Source organism: Bubalus bubalis, chromosome 6 (assembly GCF_019923935.1).
Source record: "Bubalus bubalis isolate 160015118507 breed Murrah chromosome 6, NDDB_SH_1, whole genome shotgun sequence".
Classification (NCBI taxonomy): Eukaryota; Metazoa; Chordata; class Mammalia; order Artiodactyla; family Bovidae; genus Bubalus; species Bubalus bubalis.
Genome location: NC_059162.1, coordinates 17,773,950 through 17,796,024, shown reverse-complemented (window position 1 = coordinate 17,796,024; position 22,075 = coordinate 17,773,950). Strand labels below are relative to the sequence as shown.

General features: G+C 40.8%; 1 protein-coding gene and 1 long non-coding RNA gene across 2 annotated transcripts; both read left to right on the top strand.

Moving 5' to 3' along the window:
* The first annotated feature begins 9,801 nt into the window (after positions 1 to 9,801).
* On the top strand, positions 9,802 to 11,500 carry LOC102400402 (small proline-rich protein 2E-like). The gene is made up of 2 exons (XM_006050648.3): positions 9,802 to 9,939; positions 10,887 to 11,500. The coding sequence occupies exon 2, from the start codon at positions 10,906 to 10,908 to the stop codon at positions 11,122 to 11,124; it is 219 nt and encodes a 72-aa protein (XP_006050710.2). The 5' UTR covers positions 9,802 to 9,939; positions 10,887 to 10,905; the 3' UTR covers positions 11,125 to 11,500.
* An 8,418-nt stretch (positions 11,501 to 19,918) lies between these two features.
* LOC112585557 lies at positions 19,919 to 21,484 on the top strand. Its single transcript, XR_003109986.2, has 2 exons — positions 19,919 to 20,122; positions 20,855 to 21,484. It is a non-coding gene; the product is annotated as an uncharacterized LOC112585557 (long non-coding RNA).
* The last annotated feature ends 591 nt before the right edge of the window (positions 21,485 to 22,075 follow it).

Below are 22,075 nucleotides of genomic sequence, written 5' to 3'. Positions count from 1 at the left end.
CTTCTGGATGTTGGTGTCATTGGCTGACTGCCCCATTCTTTGCTGTCCCATAATGAATAGGACTTGCAGTTAGAGAGGAGTTGGTATAGATAACATCTGTCTAATTCTGGTACCCTGGGCTTCTATAGGTGTGTGTGTGTGTGTGTGTGTGTGTGTGTGATTACATTTAGGGGGCATCCTTGGGATGGCAATAGCTATAGTGTAATAGAGGTCAGAGCCTGTCACTCAGGCAGCCATACCTGGAGCAGATTTCTTCTCTGGCAGTGGACTGAGTTCTGCTTGTTCCAAGCCACTTCCAAGCCCGTGTGCACTCCCTCCAAGACTCCAGTTTATTCCAGAAAACATCACTCCTAAATGTGTCTCCTTTGCTGTCTTTCAAGTAGGATCATCAGTACTATTCTAGATTCCATACATATGTGTTAATATATGATATTTGTCTTTCACAGTGGGGGAAGGAGAGGGTGGGATGGTATGAGAGAATAGCATTGAAACATATGCATTATAATATGTAAAATAGATAGCCAGTGGGAGTTCAATGCATGATGCAGGGAACTCAAAGCCAGTGCTCTCTGACAACCTAGAGGGGTGGGATTGGGGAGGGGCGGGGAGTGAGAGAAGGGCTCAAGAGGGAGGGGACATATGTATACCTAATGTGGATTCATGTTGATGTATGGCAAAAACCATCACAATATTCTAAAGTAATTGTCTTATAAAGTAAAAATAAAAAATTTTTAAAAACATCATTCCTACATTCTTGAACCTGATATTCTGGTTTTCTTCACTAATTTTTACTTTACAGATACCCACACAAGGAGGCATTTGATTATAAGCAGCTACATGCTCATATGATCTGACACATGGGCCTCGTGTGATTAACCCTTCTACTCAAGTCCTTCTTCATCTGCCCCCTTCTAACTATAAATAACAGTAATGATCAGAGGGGTTCTAGTTTCTTGAAGTGATTCTTCTATTTTGATACACTCTGTAAAGGCTTTCTGACTCATATTCTGTTTTTAAATTTGTATTGGAGTATAGTTGATTTGCAATCTTGTGTTTTTTCCAGGTATACAGCAAAGTGAATCATCTAACTGATGTGTGTGTGTGTGTGTGTGTGTGTACACTCTTTTTATAGATTCTTTTCCCATATAGGCCATTACAGAGAGGACTGAGTAGATTTCCCTGTGCTATACAGTAGGTCCTTTCCAGTTATCTATTTTATATATAGAACTGACTTAGGGGCACAACACGGAGAGAAGAGGGTGGGACTAATTGAGCGGGTAGCACTGACATCTGTACAGTACAGTGCATAAGATAGGTAACCAAGGGGGAGCTGGTGTATAACACAGGGTACCCAGCCCAGTGCTCTGTGACAGCCTAGAGAGATAGGATGGAGCGTGGGTGGTGGCAGGGAGGCTCAAAAGGGAGGGGATATGTGTATACTTATGACTGATTGAGCACAAACCAATATAACATAGTAAAGCAATTATCCTCCACTTAAAAATATATATATTTTAAAGTAATGTGTATATGTCTATTCCAATTTCCCAATTTAATCCTCCCCCTTCATTACTCCCAGGTAACTATAAGTTTGTTTTTTACTTCTGTTTTGTAAACAAGTTCATTTGTACCCTTTTTTCAGATTCCACATATAAACAGTATCATATGATATTTGTCTTTTTTTTGGTCAGACTTCCTTCACTCAATATGAAAATCTCTAGGTCCATTCACGTTGTTCCAAATGACATTATTTCATTCTTTTTATGCTGAGTAATATTCCATTGCATTTATGTACCACATCTTTATCCATTCCTCTGTTGATGGACATTTATATTGCTTCTATGCCTTGGCTATAGTAAATGGTGCTGCAATGAACTTTGGCATGCATGCATCTTTTCAATTTACAGTTTTTTCCAAGTATATGCACAAGGAATGGGACTGCTGAGTCATATCGTGTTTCCATTTCTAGTTTTTTTTTAAGGAACCTCTATACTATTCTCCATAGTGGCTGTACCAATTTACTTTCCCACAAACAGTGCAAGAGGGTTCCCTTCTCTCTACACCCTGTCCAGTATTTATTGTTCATAGATTTTCTTATGATGGCTGATTTGACCAATGTGAGATGATAGATTTTGTAGCTTTGTGTCATTGTAGCTTTGATCTGCATTTCTTTAAGTATTAGTGATATTGAGCATCTTTTCACGTGCTCTTTGCCCATTTGTATGTCTTTTTTTTTTTTTTTTTTTTTTGAGAAATATCTATTCGGATCTTCCACCCAATTTTTGATTAGGCTGTTTACTATTTTGATACTGAGTTCTATGAGCTGTTTGTATGTTTTGGAAATTAATGCCATGTTGGTTGCCTCATTTGCAAATATTTCCTCCCATTCTGAGAGTTGTCTTTTCATTTTGTTTATGGTTTCCTTTGCTGAGCAAAGGCTTTTAAGTGTATCCCATAAGTTTATTTTTGTTTTTATTTCATTACTCTAAGATGCAAGACAAAAAAGACCTCGCTGTGATTTATTCTGTCACATATTCTTGATACATATACATTCCAGAGGTTACAAGTTGATCTTGAACTGTCTTTTTTGTCTTTTTCCTTCTCCTGATGCTTCCAAAAGTTTTGGAAGGGTGATGATTTTGGCATGCTACTTTGTTTGCTGAGCCGTCTCACTAACAATTCATAAAATTCCACCGTGGCCCATGCTACTTGAACAATGGCCATTTGGATTTCACTTTCCATTAGGTCTGAAGCTTTACAAATGAGTTCAGAGAATTAGGGACACTTCGTTTATAATGATATCCAAGGCCCAATTTGGAGTATACAGGGGTCTGTAACATTTTCTGGAAGCAGCAGCATGCTTCAGGCCTGATTGCCCACAGATTCTATTTATCCCAGAAGAAACATTTGGTCCAATGTCTTAGATGAATTGTGCCTTTACCCATTTGGCAAAATTTGGCTTTGGAGTGAATGCAGCTGCATTGTGTAATATTTGCACTAGTCCTCTGTATAAATGAGAATGGACAGAGGGGAAGGTACTTGCTAGACTGGTATTTCTCTTTGAAGTCTGGACCAGCACAGTGGCTAGACCTAATGCTCCTTCCAAAGTTGGAAAGGTTTAGGTTCAAATCAGTGACAAATGGAGAGAAGAAGATATAGTAGCTGAGGACAAAAGAATGAATAAATGGATTGTGCCTAGAGGGAAATTCAACATTACCTGGGTTCCTTTAATGCAGCTCAAAGCAAAAACTAATATTGTTTCTTAGCCCAGTTACACTATATTCTCCATGTAGTCATAGCTATGGTTTTTCCAGTGTCATGTATGATGTCGGAGTTGGACCATAAGAAAGGCTGAGCACCAAATAATTGATGCTTTTGAATTGTGGTACTAGAGAAGACTTTTGAGAGTCCCTTGAACTGCAAGGAGATTAAACCAGTCAATCCTAAGGAAATAAACCCTGACTATACATTGGAAGGACTGTTGCTGAAGCTGAACTTTTGCCATTTGAAGAGCTGACTCATTGGAAAAGATCCTGATGCTAGGAAAGATTGAAGGCAAAAAGAGAATGGGGTAGCAGAGGATGAGATGGTTAGATAGCATTACCAACTCAATGGACATGAATTTGATGTTCAGAGTTTTCTGGGAGATAGTGGAGGACAGAGGAGACTGACATGCTACAGTCCATGGGGTTGCAAAATCAGACACAACTTAGTGACTAAACAGCAACAACCAGATGCCAAAGAAGGTGAAGTTGTATGTTGACTGAGACCACTCCTGCATTCAGAATCTTATAAGGTTAAACAGAATTTTTAAAATCTGAGTGGCATCATCTGGAAGACCTTCTGATTGTACAATATGATGAGGAACTGTACCAATTGTTAATGACTGAGCAGAACTGTAATAAAAGGATAGTAAATTTTAACTCATCTTCCAGGATACATATACTCTAAAAATATTATTTGGGATGGAATTTCTGAGAAATACTCCCTACAGGGCAACTTAACAATGTGGCGTATGACTCCCTGTAGGCAGGTCACTATGTAACTATAAACCCTGATGATTGAATGGAAGAAAGGAGTTTTAAATGACAAAATGCAGCAGTTGGTTGGCTGAAAAAAATACAGTCATACAATTATCACCCTTTTTTGTCATGGATGGAAAACTAAGAAACAGAGTTTTTTTAAAGATGGGTTTTTGATGAGATTAAATAAGTAGGCATATTGTGGCGAATCAAATTACCCTGAGGATTGGACCACTGAGATGAGAGAGCCTATGGAAGTCCTTAGGGCATGAAAGTGAAAGTGAAGTCGCTCAGTCGTGTCCGACTCTTTGCGACCCCATGGACTGTAGCCCACCATGCTCCTCTGTCCATGGGATTTTACAGGCAAGAGTACTAGAGTGGGTTGCCATTTCCTTCTCCAGAGGATCTTCCTGACCCAGGGATTGAACCCAGGTCTCCCACATTGTAAGCAAGATGCTTTGCCATCTGAGCCACCAGGGAAGTCCCTGGTGGGCATACTTAGGCATACTCAGATGAAATCACAGGTAGGTGTGACTACTACTGTCTAATCCTACTAGATGGATCCCCATATATTGAGTACAAAACATATATTCTAACTGCATTCAGATGATATATATATAGTGGCAACTGTAATAGTTTACACGAACCATCTGGCGATGATACTGCTTATAGACACCAATCCTGAAGGTGCTCTAGTGATGACTCTCGCCCTGGATGGTCCAGGCCAATGGTAATCATGGGCAAAATCTCTTCCCTACTGACAGGAGAAATGACAGTTCAGGGAACTGTCTACCTGATGTGATGATGGGTTGATTCAGTGATACTTTATTTGCTGGAGCATAGCTGGTACCTCTGTCACAGGTTTCAAGTATCTCCACTTCCTCTTCCTCCTCATTCTCCTATTCTTCCTCCTTTTCCATTTACCAAACCACATCCTTGAAAAATTCCTGATCAAGACAAGGAAAGAAGATCTAGGAACATCACGTTAAACATTTAATTGGCAACAATTAGTCAGCACTTACGGAGAAGGCAATGGCACCCCACTCCAGTACTCTTGCCTGGAAAATCCCATGGACTGGAGGAGCCTGGTAGGCTGCAGTCCATGGGGTCGCACAGAGTTGGACATGACTGAAGTGACTTAGCAGCAGCAGCACTCAGCACTTAAAAAAGATAGGAAAGTTCTATTCATTAATGCATAGACGACATGTCAATGCACCAAGTTGGATAGTTAAGAGGTGTACATTGGGGAGCAAAGTGAAATATGGGTCTGGAAAAAGTGTAAAAGGGGTCTGGAAGGTTGAAGGAAAAGATAGAGAATAAACATTAAAATAATTTTTTAAAAAATAACTGTCTTTAGAGACCTAAAACATGTTTGGAAAGAGTAGAAGAAGGCAAATATATCAGATCAGTCCTAAGTTTCTTTTTTTTTTTAATTTTATTTTTAAACTTTACATAATTGTATTAGTTTTGCCAAATATCAAAATGAATCCGCCACAGGTATACATGTGTTCCCCATCCTGAACCCTCCTCCCTCCTCCCTCCCCATACCATCCCTCTGGGTCGTCCCAGTGCACCAGCCCCAAGCATCCAGTTTCTATGTTGCCTAGACTTCTATGCCAACTGGATTTCAGAACTTTGGTTCTCTCATCTTTTCTTCCCTCCCACACCTACTCTCAACCACTTATATGTGACGGTGTGAGTCTTAAATGGTATCTTACATTTATTTCTGGTTTCATGAAATTTAAATCTGATATTTCATTATGGAATAAAAAGATTTATTTCCTGATGAAAGAATTTTAAGTACATGACAGTAGTCTAAGGAAATGATGGGGTGACGAGAGATGGGTTATCCTGATTTCATTAGAAATGTGTTGCCACATTCTACAGTAACATGGACTTCCGTGGTGACTCACATGGTGAAGAAACTGTCCGAAAAATCCAGTTTGATCCCTGGGTCAGGAAGGCCCCCTGGAGAAGGAAATGGCTCGGTTCAGTCACTCAGTTGTGTCTGACAATTTGTGACCACATGGACTGAAGCAAGCCAGGCTTCCCTGTCCATCACCAGCTCATGGAGCTTGCTCAAACTCATGTCCATTGAGTCAGTGCTGCCATCCAGCCATCTCATCCTCTGTTGTCCCCTTCTCCTCCCTTCAATCTTTCCCAGCACCAGGGTCTTTTACAGTGAGTCAGTGGACTCTAAAGAGTCTTCCCCAACACCACAGGTCAAAAGATTCAATACTTCAGCGCTCAGCTTTCTTTATAGTCCAACTCTCACATTCATACATGACTACTGGAAAGACCATAGCTTTGACTAGATGGACCTTTGTTGACAAAGTAATGTCTCTGCTTTTGAATATGCTATCTATGTTGGTCATAACTTTCTTTCTGCCATAACATATCTTTCTTTCATAACATATGCTTTCTGCCATAAACGTGGTGTCATCTGCATATCTGAGGTTACTGATATTTCTTGCAGAAATATTGATTCCAGCTTGTGCTTCATCCATGCTGGCGTTTCACGTCATGTACGTTGCATACAAGTTAAATAAGCAAGGTGACAACATACAGTCTTGACATACTCCTTTCCCAATTTGGAACCAGTCTGTTGTTTCATGTCCGATTCTAACTGTTGCTTCTTGACCTGCATACAGATTTCTCAGGAGGCAGGTGAGGTGGTCTGGTACTCTCATATCTTTAAGAATTTTCCACATTTTGTTGTGATTGACACAGTCAAAGTCTTTGGTGTATTCAATAAAGCAGAAGTAGATATTTTTTTGGAACTCTTTCGCTTTTTTGATGATCCAATGGATATTGGCAATTTGATCTTTGGTTCCTCTGCCTTTTCTAAATCCAGCTTGAACATCTGGATTTTCATGGTTCATGTACTGTTGAAGCCTGGCTTGGAGAATTTTGAGAATTATTTTGCTAGCATGTGAGATGAGTGCAATTGTGTGGTAGTTTGAACATTCTCTGGCATTGTCTTTCTTTGGGATTGGAATGAAAGCTGACATTTTCCAGTCCTATGAGTTTTTCAAATTTGCTGGCATAGTGAGTGGAGCACTTTCACAGCATCATCTTTCAGGATTTGAAAAAATAGCTCAACTGGAATTCCATCACCTTCACTAGTTGTGTTTGTAGTGATGCTTCCTAAGGCCTACTTCACTTCACACTCCATGTTGTCTGGCTCTAAGTGAGGGATCACACCATTGTGGTTATCTGGGTCATGAAGATTTTTTTTTTTTTTTTGTATAGCTCTTCTGTGTGTTCCTGCCACCTCTTCTTAATATCTTCTGCTTCTGTTAGGTCCATACCATTTCTGTCCTTTATTGTGCTCATCTTTGCATGAAATGTTCCCTTGGTATCTCTAATTTTCTTGAAGAGATCTCTAGTCTTTCCCATTCTATTGTTTTCCTCTATTTCTTTGCATTGATCACTGAGAAAGGCTTTCTTATCTCTCCTTGCTATCCCTTGGAACTCTGCATTCAAATGGGTATGTCTTTCCTTTTTTTCTTTGCCTTTCACTTCCCTCTTCTCAGCTATTTGTAAGCCCTCCTCAGACAACCATTTTGCATTTCTGCATTACTTTTTCTTGGGAATGGTCTTGGTTACTGCCTCCTGTACAATGTTACAAACCTGACCTAAATCAAATCCCTCATGATTATACAGTGGAAGTGACAAAAAAGATTCAAGGGATTAGATCTGATGGACAGAGTGCCTGAAGAACTATGTATGGAGGGAATGGCTACCCACTCCAGTCTCCTTGCCTGGAGAATTCAATGGACAGAAGAGCTCTGTGGGCTACAGTCCATGGGGTTGCAAAAGAGTCATACGTGACTGGACGACTAACACTTTCACACTTTCATAGTAACAGAAAGCCAGCATTGTAACTTTATTCCTAGAACAGACAGGGTGCCTAACCAGCCATGGGTTATAATGAAAAAGTTCCGTGTCTAATGGGACAATACAGAAAAATGAAAGAACAGAGAAACTATAGAATTGTTGAAAGCTAAATGTCTGAAGGAAATGGCAATCCATTCCAGTGTTCTTGCCTGGGAAATCCCATGGACAGAGGAACCTGGAGGACTATAGTCCATGGGGCCACAAAGAGTTGGACACAACTTAGTGACTAAACAACAAAAATCTCTGAAAAGGCAGAAATGAAATCTTTTGCCAAGGTTGGAAAATGTACTAAGTCATTGTTTCCAGAACTTTAGTTATCCTCTAAATGCTCATTATATTTGTCATAATTACACATCATATGTGTTATGTATTATCAATATCTTTTGCTTTAAATTCACTTTATACTAACTTTTTGAAGTTTTAATTTAATTGGATGTAGGCAATCGTACATATAAATAGGCAGGTAAAATGTTCAAATTATATACTACAATATAGTAAGAAACACAGAGATAAAAATGAGGAAGAGAGAGAGGGATTATGAAGGTTGGCAAATTCAAAATCTGCAGAGCCAAAACCCTAGTGGAAGGCCATGAGGCAGAGGTATTAGTTCTTACCTGGAGGATAGACAGCCTTGTTCTTTTCAGGCTTTCAATGGATGAAATGAAGACTACCCACTTTATAGGGGGCAGCCTCCTTTACTCAGACCACTGATTTAAGTATCAATCTCATGCAAAACATCTTTAGAGAAACACCCAGAATAATGTTTGATCAAATATCTGGGCACCCTGTGCCAGTCAAGTCAGCCCATATTAACCACCAAATGTAGTGTCCAGCATACTGACAAACTGTGTGAAGAAAGCAGAGCAGGAAATATTTATAAGTTTATTTGACATATATTCCACTTTGACCAATATGGAAAATCTAAAAAGTGGGTTAAAAGTAGATAAAATTAGTATTAATAATTGAGGAGTCATGTATGAATGGCAGCTTGTGTTAATGACTAAACTATTAATAAAGTATTTTAACTTTCATATAAAATTACTTGTTTGAATCACATTGCTTATTAGATTACATTTCCCAATAATTTCAAAGGGGTAGGAAGCCAGAAAATTTGAACTGTTTTCTGAGCTTTCTTCAAAAGTGGAAGAATTTAAAATGTCAGTTGGGAGGCATTCTGTAGGAGAAGATAGTATATCATGTTGGGAATTATGAGCAAATAGCTTACTTTCGGTTACAGGCCTAGGGTCTGAAGTGCCAGAACATCTAAATTATGGTAGGTGATACTAAGCTCCTAGTGAATTCCCTGTGGCCAGAGTTGAAACAGAATTATTAAGGTCACTGGAACCTGCTTGATGTCCTTTATTCCAAGGAGGAAAACAGTGCAAGGAGGATCCTAGAGGTCACCACTTTACCGAACAGATCTAAGTGTTATGACGGGATGGCCAGTAAGATGATCTGCAACCTGCCCTCAGTCCATTTTAGAAGAAGAAAGGAGGCTTAGAGTAGCAGGCTGGTGATCAGGGGAGAGAGCATTATAAGAAGGGCTGGAGGTAAAGAGAAAAGTGTCACCAGGTAGCCAGGCGCTTTGCAACCTAGTATGTACAGCAAAATGGTGACCAGTTCAACTGGAACAAGACAGGAAATTTTATAATTCATGGAAGGTGAAAGATAGAAAAGGGTCATATTCCCCAATCAAGAAAGGGAGCTTTTGAGTACAAATTAGAGAACTTTCCAAATCCTCCCTCTGTCATAAACCCTTGAAACTGAGAACTAAGGCAGGGACTTTTTGAGTCATGAGAACCTAATCCACTGAGGAGATCTTGGAGCAGGATGTTTCCTCTTTTCAGAGTCCCTGTCAAGCCAGTTATGGATGGATTTGCCTTTTGGTTGGGAAATGACTGGACCAGTTTTGGCAGCTCCACCTCCCCTGGGTGGGGCAGCAAGCCCCGATAAAAAGGCCCTCTGTTGCACCAGTGCCATCCTCCTGCTACTCAAGTCCTGATAGACTTTGGAGAAACTGGTGAGTCTGATTCTTCAGTTCAACTTTGTTCTTGGGCTCCAGAATATTGAATTTATGCTGGAGGCAGCAAATTCGGTGGGTCCAAAGTTATGATCAAGTGTTTAATGGTACTTATTGGATGGGATGGTTTCCCTGGTGGCTCAGATGGCAAAGAATCTGCCTGCAGTGTGAGAGACCTGGGTTCCATCCCCAGGTCAGGAAGATCCCCTGGAGAAGGGAACAGTACTCCAGCATTCTTGCCTGGAGAATTCCATAGACAGAGGAACCTGGCAGGCTACAGTTCATGGGGTCACAAAAAGTCAGACACTACTGAGCGAATTTCACTTTTCACTTTCACTGGATGGGAATTTGGGCACAGTGGTATACTATATTTATTAAGTTTCTGGTACATAGTTTGAATTATCCTACTGAACTGATAAATTAATAGGAAATCTTTGACATGAAAAGGGAAATAAAGTATTTTTTCTGTTTTTGCATCTTCCTGGTGTCCTTCTGCAGTAATTTCAGAAGCATTTATTTTAAAAGGTATGAGGTCCTGTGTCCTTCCTGATGACCCTTTGTGCTGTACACAAGTTATCCTGTTGGGACCTCACGAGAGATAATAAAGATAAGAATTGCTTGTGAGCTTGCCCAGGATTTTAGAACTTGTGATGGCTTTTCCTGAAAATGCTGTTTTCCTGAAAACAAAATAAAACAAAACAAAACATCACTTGTGTGTTTTAAACAAAACTATTTTTTTAAAATATTGTATGATAAAGTGAAGACTTTCTCTGGGCTAATGAAGCAATTTTCTAAGGAGGGAGTAGCCAGAAATTTGTTAAAAGAAGTTGAAGAGTTTAAAGGGCGTTGGAGATTGGAGAGGTTCTGTCTGATGGTATTACACAATTTTTGCCATGTCCCTCTGTAGGAGTTCCTTGTTGTGAACACTGTCGTGTAATTTCTTTCAGATTCTAAGACTCCAGAAAGATGTCTTATCAGCAGCAGCAGTGCAAGCAGCCCTGCCAGCCACCTCCAGTAGTGTGCCCTCCCAAGTGCCCTGAGCCCTGCCCACCTCCAAAGTGCCCTGAGCCCTGCCCACCTCCAAAGTGTCCTGAGCCTTGCCCACCTCCAAAGTGCCAGCAGAAATGCCCTCCTGTGCCACCTCCCCAACAATGCCAGCAGAAGTGCCCACCCAAAAACAAGTAGGAGCACCAGCTTTTATCTGGATCAGGAAAGGATGAGGACAGTTGACTCACCTAGCTCCACAGCTCCACCTTCATCTTCTCTTTAAAGCCTATCGTGGATACAGAAGAAGGTTTTCCATTCTTCAGCCGGCAGTATGCCTGTGGTGATTCCTGACTGCCAGAGATATTGCCTTCCTGAGGCTGCTGCACCACTTCCCTCTGGGAGGACAACTGAGAAAGCATCACAGCACTTCAGAGGGAAGAGCAACAGCTCTCCTCCTGGGCACCATCAAGGGACTCTCTCCCTGTATTCTGTGTCTGTCACCTGGGGACGGGTTTCTATCAGCTGGGCAATTGTTACTTATTCTCCACTTCCTGAGTAAACTACAATTCCTTTGTGTAGTAGTAAAAATGCTTTCTTTCTTTTAAAGCCTGCCTTTAACAGTATCATATCATCATCTTGGTTTGTTTACACCCTTATTTGATGCCAAGTTTTAGGCTCTCACAATCAGTATTATCTGAATCTTGCCATGCTGTTAACAATCATTTCTACATAATTTCAATCCATATTATTTTCTTAGTTATTACTTGATTGATTTTATGATCAAATTCTTTTAACTCCTTAGGTTTACAGCCCCTTTGCAAAAATGTAGGGAAAATCTTATTTACATTGCAAACTTGTCTGAGGCATAAAAATTAAATGAATTGTTTAGTTGGCACAAGCTAGTCACAAAAATGGCACTTTTTTTGGGTGAGGCAATTCACCATTGTCTCCCTCATCACCACAAGCACCACCACCACCGCATTTGCTCCACAGGAAAGTGGCTCAGACATAACTAGTATAGCAAGCAAGGAGATTCTTAGGTTTCATTACTCTTTCCCATTCTGTTATCCCATTATTCTTCTAATTTGACCTTGGGTTTAATGTGATATTGCTGATGAAGTGTTTTTTGGAAATTAATGGGATGTTCCACATAAGTAGAGCAGTTCTTGGACTTCCTGGTGGTCCAATGGTTAAGAATCACCTGTGCCAATGCAGGGAACACGAATTCATTCCCTGCTCTTGGAAGATTCCACATGCTGGGGGACAACTAAGCTTGTATGCTGTTGAGGTCCTTTCATGGACCGGAACCTGGTGGTCCAGAGTTGACGATGAGAAAGTGAAAGAAGGAGAGAGGCTAATATTTCCTGGGTTACGCAGCCGGCTTTCGCGTTCCAGGAAATCAGCCAAAAATAGAGAGAGAGAGAAAGAAAGACACGGGGACCCAAGCTCTGATGGAGCAAAGGTGTTTTAATCAACATGGTGTGGGCATATTCTCAGCAAAGATAAAGATTAAAATTCCAGACTTACAAAACATAGGTGATCCATATTAAAGAGAGAGAGAGTTACCGTATTGAAAAACTAATGAAGGAAATGCCTGGATCCCTCAGCCCCGGGAGAGGCTGCCTCTCCTCTTAATTCCTGAATATTCAGGAATTAATAAGGAACAGAGGATTCCTGACAGATCCAAAACAGCACACAGGAAGCCTCCTGTTAAATGCTTCCTGACAGTCTGCCACAGCTACTCAACCTGCCCACTCTAGAGCCTGTGCTCCTGAACAAGAAAAGCCACTGGAATGAGAAGCCTGTGCACCCCAAAAGAGAGTGACCCCTGTTGGCTGGAACCAGAGAAAGCCCGCTTGTTCTAATAAGGACCCAGTACGGCCAAAAAATAAGTGAATAAATAAATAGAATTTTTTAAAAAGAGAATAACTTTATTTTTTAAAAAATATAGTAGTTATTAAAACATGGGTAGTACAGAAGAAAGGGAAACTAAAAGAGTCCTTACCAGGCAAAGTGTTGCCTCCTCTCCATGTATAGCCCCTGCTCTTCTTTCTCCAACAACACATCAATCTCAGGGTTTTTATTTTTTTCACTTCTGGATTTACTTTACAGATTGTTTTGACCCCACCTTTGAAGAACATTAAGGTTAATAATATTTGTTTAGATTTACAAAGTCTCTGTTCCTATGCAGTTTGCTAAGTGCTTAACTTACTAGTGAAGTCATTGTGAAAGCAGATATGTTCTTTAAGCATAGATCTTATTTTTTTTAACATTTTATTTTATATTGGAGCATAGTTGATTAGCAATATCTTAGTTTCAGGTGGACAGCAGAGTGAATCAGTTATACATATATATGTATCCTTTATCAAATTCTTTTCCCATTAAGGTTGTTACATAATATTGAGCAGACCTACCCTATGCAGTGGGCCCTTAGGGGTTATCTATTTTAAATATAGCAGTTTGTACATGTCAGTCTCAAACCCCTAATTTTGCCTGTGCCCTACCCAACCCACCTGGTAACCATAAGTTCATTATCTAAGTCTGTGAGTCTGTTTCTGTTTTGCTCATAAGTTCATTTGTATAGCTTCTTTTTAGATTCCACACATACAGTGATATCATACAATGTTTCTCTTTCTCTGCCTGACTTCCTTCACACAGTGGTACAGGTTCTATGTCCATCCATGCTTCAAATGGTGTAATTTCATTCTTTTTAATGACTTAGTAATAGTCCACTGCATTTTTGTACACCAATTTCTCTATTCATTCCTCTGTTGATGGACATTTAGATTGTTCCTGTGTCCTGGCTTTTGTAAATAGTGTTGCAATGAAGGCTGTATTGTATGTATCTTTTTGAATTATGGTTTTCTGCCAGCAGCCGGCATATTGCATATTGAATGCATATTGCATATTGCATATTGAGTGCAGCACTTTCCACAGCATCATCTTTCAGGATCTGGAATAGCTCAACTGGAATTCTATCACTGCCGGGAGCCAGCGTGAGGAACTCTGCCCATGGCAAAGGTCATGAGGAAGGAGGCTCTGCATACGCAAAGAAGGGATTGAGCCTCAGGAGTCCCCCTGGAAATTCTCGAGCATCTACCCCCAAAACCAGAGTCTGCCTACTTTCTGCTTTGTGCTTTCACCTACATCTCTGACTTTATGGGGGGCTATCCCCCACTACCTCTCTCTGAAAAAAGAGTTAGCTTACAGCTCCAGTTAATAATTCCTGGGTGTGACAGTGTTTCAACCTACAAACTCCTTTGGAAATCCTCTAGCCTGCCTGAATAGGTTTTTCCGGCCACATGTGATTGTTCAGAGCCTCCCAACTGTGAGAGGCAGGAGATGTTCTAAACTGTCTAAACACAGATTCGTTTGAGTAGTTAAAAGATTGATTAGAAATTGTATTGGTGAAGGGTTTTTCACTTATTGGGCCAATGTTTGCTGCTAAGTCTCCATACCTCTTACCTGCTGTGTCCTTGGCAGTGTATTGATTGATATAATGGGTGTATAGAAATGTAAGTAGTAGCCTCAATGTTTGTAACCTTGGACCCTTGAGTTAATTCTTTTCTTGATTGAGCCCACCTCACCTTTGCCCTATAGGAATGCAGCTTTGTCCAATGCTTTTTTGGAGGCTGGCGCCTGACTTTAGAATAATCACCTTTAGAGAAAAATAAGTTTCTTAAAATGTTAACAGGCCTCCTGGCCAGAAGATGATGTAAATCACCTGAACTTTAGCATATGATAAGTTTGAAAGCCTGGCTTCGATTAGGACCAGGAACTGCTGTCCTTGCATGACTCCACCCCTTCCCCCATTATCCTCTATGCACAACTTAAGGTATAAAACTACTTTGGAAAATAAAGTACGCCCCTTTTCTTGTTCACCGAAACTTGGTCTCCCCATGTCATTCTTTCTCTCACCTTCTGGCTGAATTATTCAGCCTCTTTTCTCCACTGAATTTCCTCACTGAACTATCCTTATTTCAGCCTCTTTTCTCCACTGAATTTCCTCACTGAGCTATCCTCATCCTATTACTCTTTGTATCTTTGATAAATATTTAAATAAATAGGTCACCTATGCCGTCTCTCCTTCGAATACCCTGGATCAGCCAGGGCTGGACCCTGGCAGTTTTCTCTGGGTACATGCCCAGGAGTGGGATTGCTGGGTCATAAGGTAGTTCTCTATTGAGATTTTTCCCTTTGCTGTGCAAAAACTTTTAAGTTTTATTAGATTCAATTTATTTTTGTTTCTTATTTTCTTTATTCTAAGAGTTGGATGACAAAAAGATCTTGCTGTGGTTTATTCTGACCTATATTCTTGTTACATGTTCAATGCATTAGAGAGGCTGCAAGGCGATCTCAGACTGTCTCCTTTGTGTTTCCTGCTTCTGGTGCTTCAAAGACCTTTGGAAGTGTGCTGATCTTGGCATGCCACCTTGTTTGCTAAGTCATCTCACAGTTTTTTCATAAAATTCAAACTTAGACCTTGCTATTTGAACACTGGCCAATTGGATTTCAATTTTCATAGGCCAGAAGCTTTGTAAGTAAGTTCCAAATATTAGGGGCACTTCATTTGGATTGTTCAGTTCAGTAAGTTCAGTTGCTCAGTCATGTCTGATTCTTTGTGACCCCATGGACTGCAGCACACCAGGCTTCCCTGTCCATCACCAACTCCCAGAACTTGCTCAAACCCATGTCCATCAAGTCGGTAATGCCATCCAACCAGCTCATCCTCTGTTGCCCCCTTTTCCTGCCTTCACTCTTTCCCAGGATCAGGGGTTTTTTCCAATGAGTCACTTGTTTGCATCAGGTGGCCAAAATATTGGAACTTCAGCTTCAGCGTCAGTCCTTCCAATGAATATTCAAGACTGACTTCCTGTGGGATTGACTGGTATGATCACCTTACAGTCCAAGGGACTCTTAAGAGTCTTCTCTAGTACCACAATTTAAAAGCATCAATTCTTCAGTGTTCAGCTTTCCTTATGGTCCAACTCTCACATCCATACATGACTATTGGAAAAACCATAGCTTTGACTAGATGGACCTTTTTTGGTAAATTAATGTCTCTGCTTTTTAATATGCTGTCTAGGTTGGTCATAGATTTCTTCCAAGGAGCAAGAGTCTTTTAATTTCATGGCTGCAGTCACCATCTGCAATGATTTTGGAGACCAAGAAAATAAAGTCTGTCACTGTTTCCATTGTTTCCCCATCTATTTGCCATGAAGTGATGGGACCAGATGCCATGATCTTCATTTTTCTGAATGTCGAGTTTTAAGCCAGCTTTTTCACTCTCCTCTTTCACTTTCATCAAGAGGCTCTTTAGTTCTTCTTCACTTTCTGCCATAAGGGTGGTGTCATCTACATATCTGAGGTTATAGATATTTCTCCTGGCAATCTTGATTCCAGCTGTGCTTCCTCCAGCCCAGTGTTTCTCATGATGTACTCTGCATATATGTTAAATAAGTAGTTACAGCTCAGTTTTATTTGGCAAGCAAAGGAAAATATATCCTCCAGGTTAAGGGCTGGCTAACTCAAATGATGTGAAGAGAAGACAGCCCCCAGGCTCAACTTTGGCTCCTCTTTTTATATGGTTTTTCCCCTCCCCTTGAGCCTGCCCTATGTAAATTGGGCTAGCCAGGAGGGCTGTTTGTTTTACCTGAGGTTCTCACTCTGGTCCACAGGCCTTCCTTTGTTCTATTTTCACAGGCTTTTCCCTTCTTTGTTTTTTAGCCACTGCCATTCTGGACTCCTTTTTCGTATTCTAACTAGCTAACAGATGGAATCTAGGAAACACTCCCTACAGAGCTACATAATAATGTGGCATATGAATCCACATTATTCATGTGGTGGATCAATATGTAACTATAAGCCTTGAAGACTGAATGGAGGAAAAATCTTGAGTTATAATGGACAAAATGTAGTGGTAGGTTGCCTGATGAAATGTAGGGTACAATTATCATCTTTTTTTTTGCTATAGATGGAAAACCAATAAACAGAATAGATAAGAGCATGCTTTTTTGATGGGATTAAAGCAGTAGGTTTATCATGGATCAAATTACCCTGAGGATCGGCCCCACCCTGAGATGAGAGAGGCTATGAAAGTCCTTATGGCATACTCAGGGGAAATGACATCAAAGTGTGGCTACTACTGTCTGTCTCATCTTACTATATCAGTTCAGGTCAGTCGCTCAGTCGTGTCCGACTCTTTGCGACCCCATGAATCGCAGCACATCAGGCCTCTCTGTCCATCACCAACTCCTGGAGTTCACCCAGATTCACGTCCATCGAGTCAGTGATGCCATACAGCCATCTCATCCTCTGTCATCCCCTTCACCTTTTGCCCCCAATCCCTCCCAGCATCAGAGTCTTTTTGAATGAGTCAACTCTTCGCATGAGGTGGCCAAAGTACTGGAGTTTCAGCTTCAGCATCATTCCTTCCAAAGAAATCCCAGGGCTGATCTCCTTCAGAATGGACTGGTTGGATCTCCTTGCAGTCCAAGGGACTCTCAAGAGTCTTCTCCAACACCACAGTTCAACAGCATCAATTCTTCAGCGCTCAGCCTTCTTCACAGTCCAACTCTCACATCCATACATGGCCACAGGAAAAACCATAGCCTTGACTAGACGAACCTTTGTTGGCAAAGTAATGTCTCTGCTTTTGAATATGCTGTCTAGGTTGGTCATAACGTTCCTTCCAAGGAGTAAGTGTCTTTTAATTTCATGGCTGCAGTCACCATCTGCAGTGATTTTGGAGCCCAGAAAAATAAAGTCTGACACTGTTTCCACTGTTTCCCCATCTATTTCCCATGAAGTGGTGGGACCAGATGCCATGATCTTTGTTTTCTGAATGTTGAGCTTTAAGCCTACTTTTTCACTCTCCACTTTCACTTTCATCAAGAGGCTTTTTAGTTCCTCTTCACTTTCTGGGTCCCCATTATTGAGTACAAAACGTGTATTCTGACTGCACTCACGTAGTTAGTACACAGTAGCAACTGCAGGAGTTTACATGAAGCGTTTGGTGATGACACTGCTTGTAGACACTAATCTGAAGATGCTGTAGTGACGGCTCTGTTCCGGGATGGTCATGCTCTGTGGTAACCGTGGTCAAAACCTGTTCCTTATTGACAGGAACAGTGACAGTTCAGGGAGCCTAACCTGTTTAACCGATGTGATGATGGGTTGATTCAGTAATCCTTTATTTGCTGGAGCATAGCTGGTGACTCTGTCACAGGTTTCACATATCTCCACCTCCTCTTCCTCCTCATTCTCCTATTAACCACATTCTTGAAAAGCATCCTGATAATTTGGCCAAGACAAGGAAGGGAGATCTACCAATATTACTTTAGACGTTTAATTGGCAACAATTAGTCAGCCCTCCTGACCACAGGAAGAATTTGAAAAGATATGAAAGGACTATTCAGTAAATGTATTGACAACATGTCAGCGTATCAATGTTGGAGAGTTAAGAGGTATACATTGGGGAGCAAAGTGTAATACAGCAAGCTCGGGTGTCTGGACAATTGAAGGAGAAGACAGAGAATAAACATTAAGATAATTTTAAAATTATTGTCTCTTAGAAGCCCAAAACATCTTGGGAAAGAGTAGAAGAAAGCAAATGTATCAGATCAGCCCTAAGTTCATAATTTCCCTAGATTTCAGATCTTTAGTGCTCTGATTCTCTCTCCCCTCACAAACCTGCTTTCAATCATTTGTATGTAATGGTGTGAGTCTTACACAGTATCTTACATTTATTATTGTTTCACACAATTTAAACTTGAAGTTTAATTGGAATACAAAGATTTATTTCCTGATAAAGAATTTAAAGCACTTCATACCAGTCTAAGGAAGCATAAGAGTGAGAAATACAGGGAACATCCTGAGTTCATTAAAAATGTGTTTCCACATTCTACAGTAACATAAACCCAGCATTATAACTTATTTCTAAACTAGACAGGAACCCTCAAAAGCCAAGGCTCACCATAAAAAGCCTGAGTGCCCAAGGAACAGCACAGAAAAGAGGACTGTTCAGCTCCGGGAAAGAACAGGGAACTGTAGAAGCGTCATTGAGGGATAAATCTATGAAAGGCAGAAACAAAATCTTTGGTCAGGGTTGGAAAACATACTACGGTGTTGTTCACAGAACGTTAGTTATTCCCTGAAGACTCATTATATTTGCCAAAATTACAGATCACATGTATCGCATAATATTAATAGTTTAACTTCAATTTATACTAACTTTTTGAATTTCTAATTTAATTGGCCACAGAAAATCATGTACATGAAATTGTATATTACAGTGCATATATTGTATATATATTTTATAAAGAAAGAGTGAGAGACACACAGAGTGACAGAGAAAAAGAGAGAAATAACTAAAGCTGGAAAAGTCAAACCCTACTGAGCCAAAAACCCTGCTGAAGGCCAACAGGCAGGGGAATTATCTCTTACCAGGAGAGGGTGAGTCTTGTTCTATTCAGGTCTTCAAGGCACTACAATTATTCCAAAATTTGTTTTTTATTTGAAAGAACCAAGCAATCTTTTGAGTTGTTACTTTGATTTTATGAAAATAGCATCTTTAAGAAAACCCATCATAAGTTCTGAAATTCTGTATAAGCTCACAAGCAATTCCCATCATCATTATCTCTCATGAAGTCCGAACAGGACAAGAAGAAAGGAGACTTAGATTAGCAGGCCATGGATCAAGGGGGAAACCATTATAAGAAGAACTTGCGGTAAAGAGAAGGCTGTCACCAGGTAGCCAGGCCCTTTTCAACTCAGTATGTACTGCAAAATGGCAGCCAGTTGAAGTGGAACAACATAGGAAGTTTTATAACTCAAAGAAGATGAAAGATAGAAAAGAGCCATCTTCCTCAAACAAGAAGGGGAGCCTTTGAGTACAAGTTAGAGAACCTGCCAAATCCTCCCACTGCTGAAAATCCCTGAGAGCTAAGGCAGAGACTCTGTGAGTCATGAGAACATAATCCAGTAAGGAGATCCTGGAGCAGGATGTTTCCTCTTTTCAGAGTCCCTGTCAAGCCACTTATGGATGGATTTGCATTTTGCTTGGGAAATGACTGAACCAGGCCAGTTTTTGCATCTCCACTTCCCCTGGGAGGGGCAGCAAGCCCTATAAAAAGGCCCTCTGCTGCACCACCACCATCCTCCTGCTACTCAAGCTCCGATTGATTTTGGAGAACTGGTGAGTCTGATCCTTCGGTTCTACTTTGTTCTGGGGCTCCCAATGTTGAATTTATGCTGGAGAGAGCAAATATGCTGTGTCCAAAGTTATGATCGTGTTTAATGCTACTTTGTTGATGGTTGATAGGAACTTGAAATTTAAGCCCAATGATATATTGTATTTATTAAGTTTCTGGTACAGAGTTTGAATTGTCTTATTGAAAAATAAAATAAATATGAAGTTTTTGACATGAAGAGGTAAGGACAAAAGTACTTTTCCGTTTTCTGTATTTTTTGGTATCCCTCTGCTCTGGTAGAGAAGGATTTATCTTAGAAGGTGTAGAGCCCTTGTATCCTTCTTGGTGAACCTTTGCTCTGTACACAAGTCATCCAGTTTGGACTTCATGAGAGACAATGATGATGGAAATTGCTTGTGAGCTTACACAGAATTTCAGAACTTATGATGGGTTTTCTTAAAGATGCTATTTTCATAAAATCAAAGTAACAATTAAAAATATTGCTTGGTTCTCTCAAACAAAAAACAAATTTTGGAATAATTGTATGAGAGAAGGTTTTCTTTTGACTAATTAAAAACTCTCTTAATGAGGGAGAAGTCAGAAATTTGTTAAAAAGAGTAGAAGAAATTAAGCACGTTAGAGACTAGAGAGATTCTATCTGATAGTATTACATAAGCTCAGACTTTTCTCCTTGTAGCAGTTCCTTGTTGTGAACACTGTTGTGTAATTTCTTTCAGATTCTAAGACTCCAGAAAGATGTCTTATCAGCAGCAGCAGTGCAAGCAGCCCTGCCAGCCACCTCCAGTAGTGTGCCCTCCCAAGTGCCCTGAGCCCTGCCCACCTCCAAAGTGCCCTGAGCCCTGCCCACCTCCAAAGTGTCCCGAGCCTTGCCCACCTCCAAAGTGCCAGCAGAAATGCCCTCCTGTGCCAACTCCCCAACAATGCCAAGAGAAGTGCCCACCCAAGTGCAAGTAACAGCATCAGCTTTTATCTGGATCAGGAAAGGATGAGGACAACTGACTCACCTAGCTCCACAGCTCCACCTTCATCTTCTCTTTAAAGCCTATCATGGATACAGAAGAAGCTTCTCCACCCTTCAGCCGGCAGTATGCCTGTGGTGATTCCTGTCAGCCAGAGGTTTCTTTCCTGAGGCTGCTGTTCTGCTCTCCTCTGGAAGGAGAGCTGAGAAAGCATCCCAGAGCTTCACATGGAACAGCAGCAACTTTTTTCCCGGGCACCATCAGAGGATTCTCTCCCTCTCTTGGGTCTGTCTGTCACCTGGGCAGGGGTTTCTACCAGCTGGTCAACTGTTGCTTATCCTCCTTTACTCAAATAAACTAGAGTACCTTTGTGTGCTGTAAAAAATGTTTCCTTTCTTTCAAAATTGTTTTTAGTAATACTATACCATCATCAAGTTTTGTTTCTATCCTTTGATGCCAAGATTCAAGCTCTCACAATCAGAGTTGTCTAAATTTTGAGTCTTATCAAAGAATCAGTACAGTTCAGTCCCTCAGTTGTGTCTGACTCTTTGCGACCCCATGAATTGCAGCACGCCAGGCCTCCCTGTCCATTACCAACTCCTGGAGTTCACTCAGACTCACGTCCATCGAGTCGGTGATGCCATCCCGCCATCTCACCCTCTGTCATCCCCTTCTCCTCCTGCCCCCAACCCCTCCCAGCATCACAGTCTTTTCCAATGAGTCAACTCTTCGCATGAGGTGGCCAAAGTACTGGAGTTTCAACTTCAGCATCATTCCCTCTAAAGAAATCCCAGGGCTGATCTCCTTCAGAATGGACTGGTTGGATCTCCTTGCAGTCCAAGGGACTCTCAAGAGTCTTCTCCAACACCACAGTTCAAAAGCATCAATTCTTCGGTGCTCAGCTTTCTTTATAGTTCAACTCTCACATCCATACATGGCCACAGGAAAAACCATAGCCTTGACTAGACGGACCTTTGT

What these genes read in the sequence shown, in the direction of transcription:
- LOC102400402 (XM_006050648.3), top strand. Translation starts at nt 10,906, where the DNA reads ATGTCTTATCAGCAGCAGCAGTGCAAGCAGCCCTGCCAGCCACCTCCA.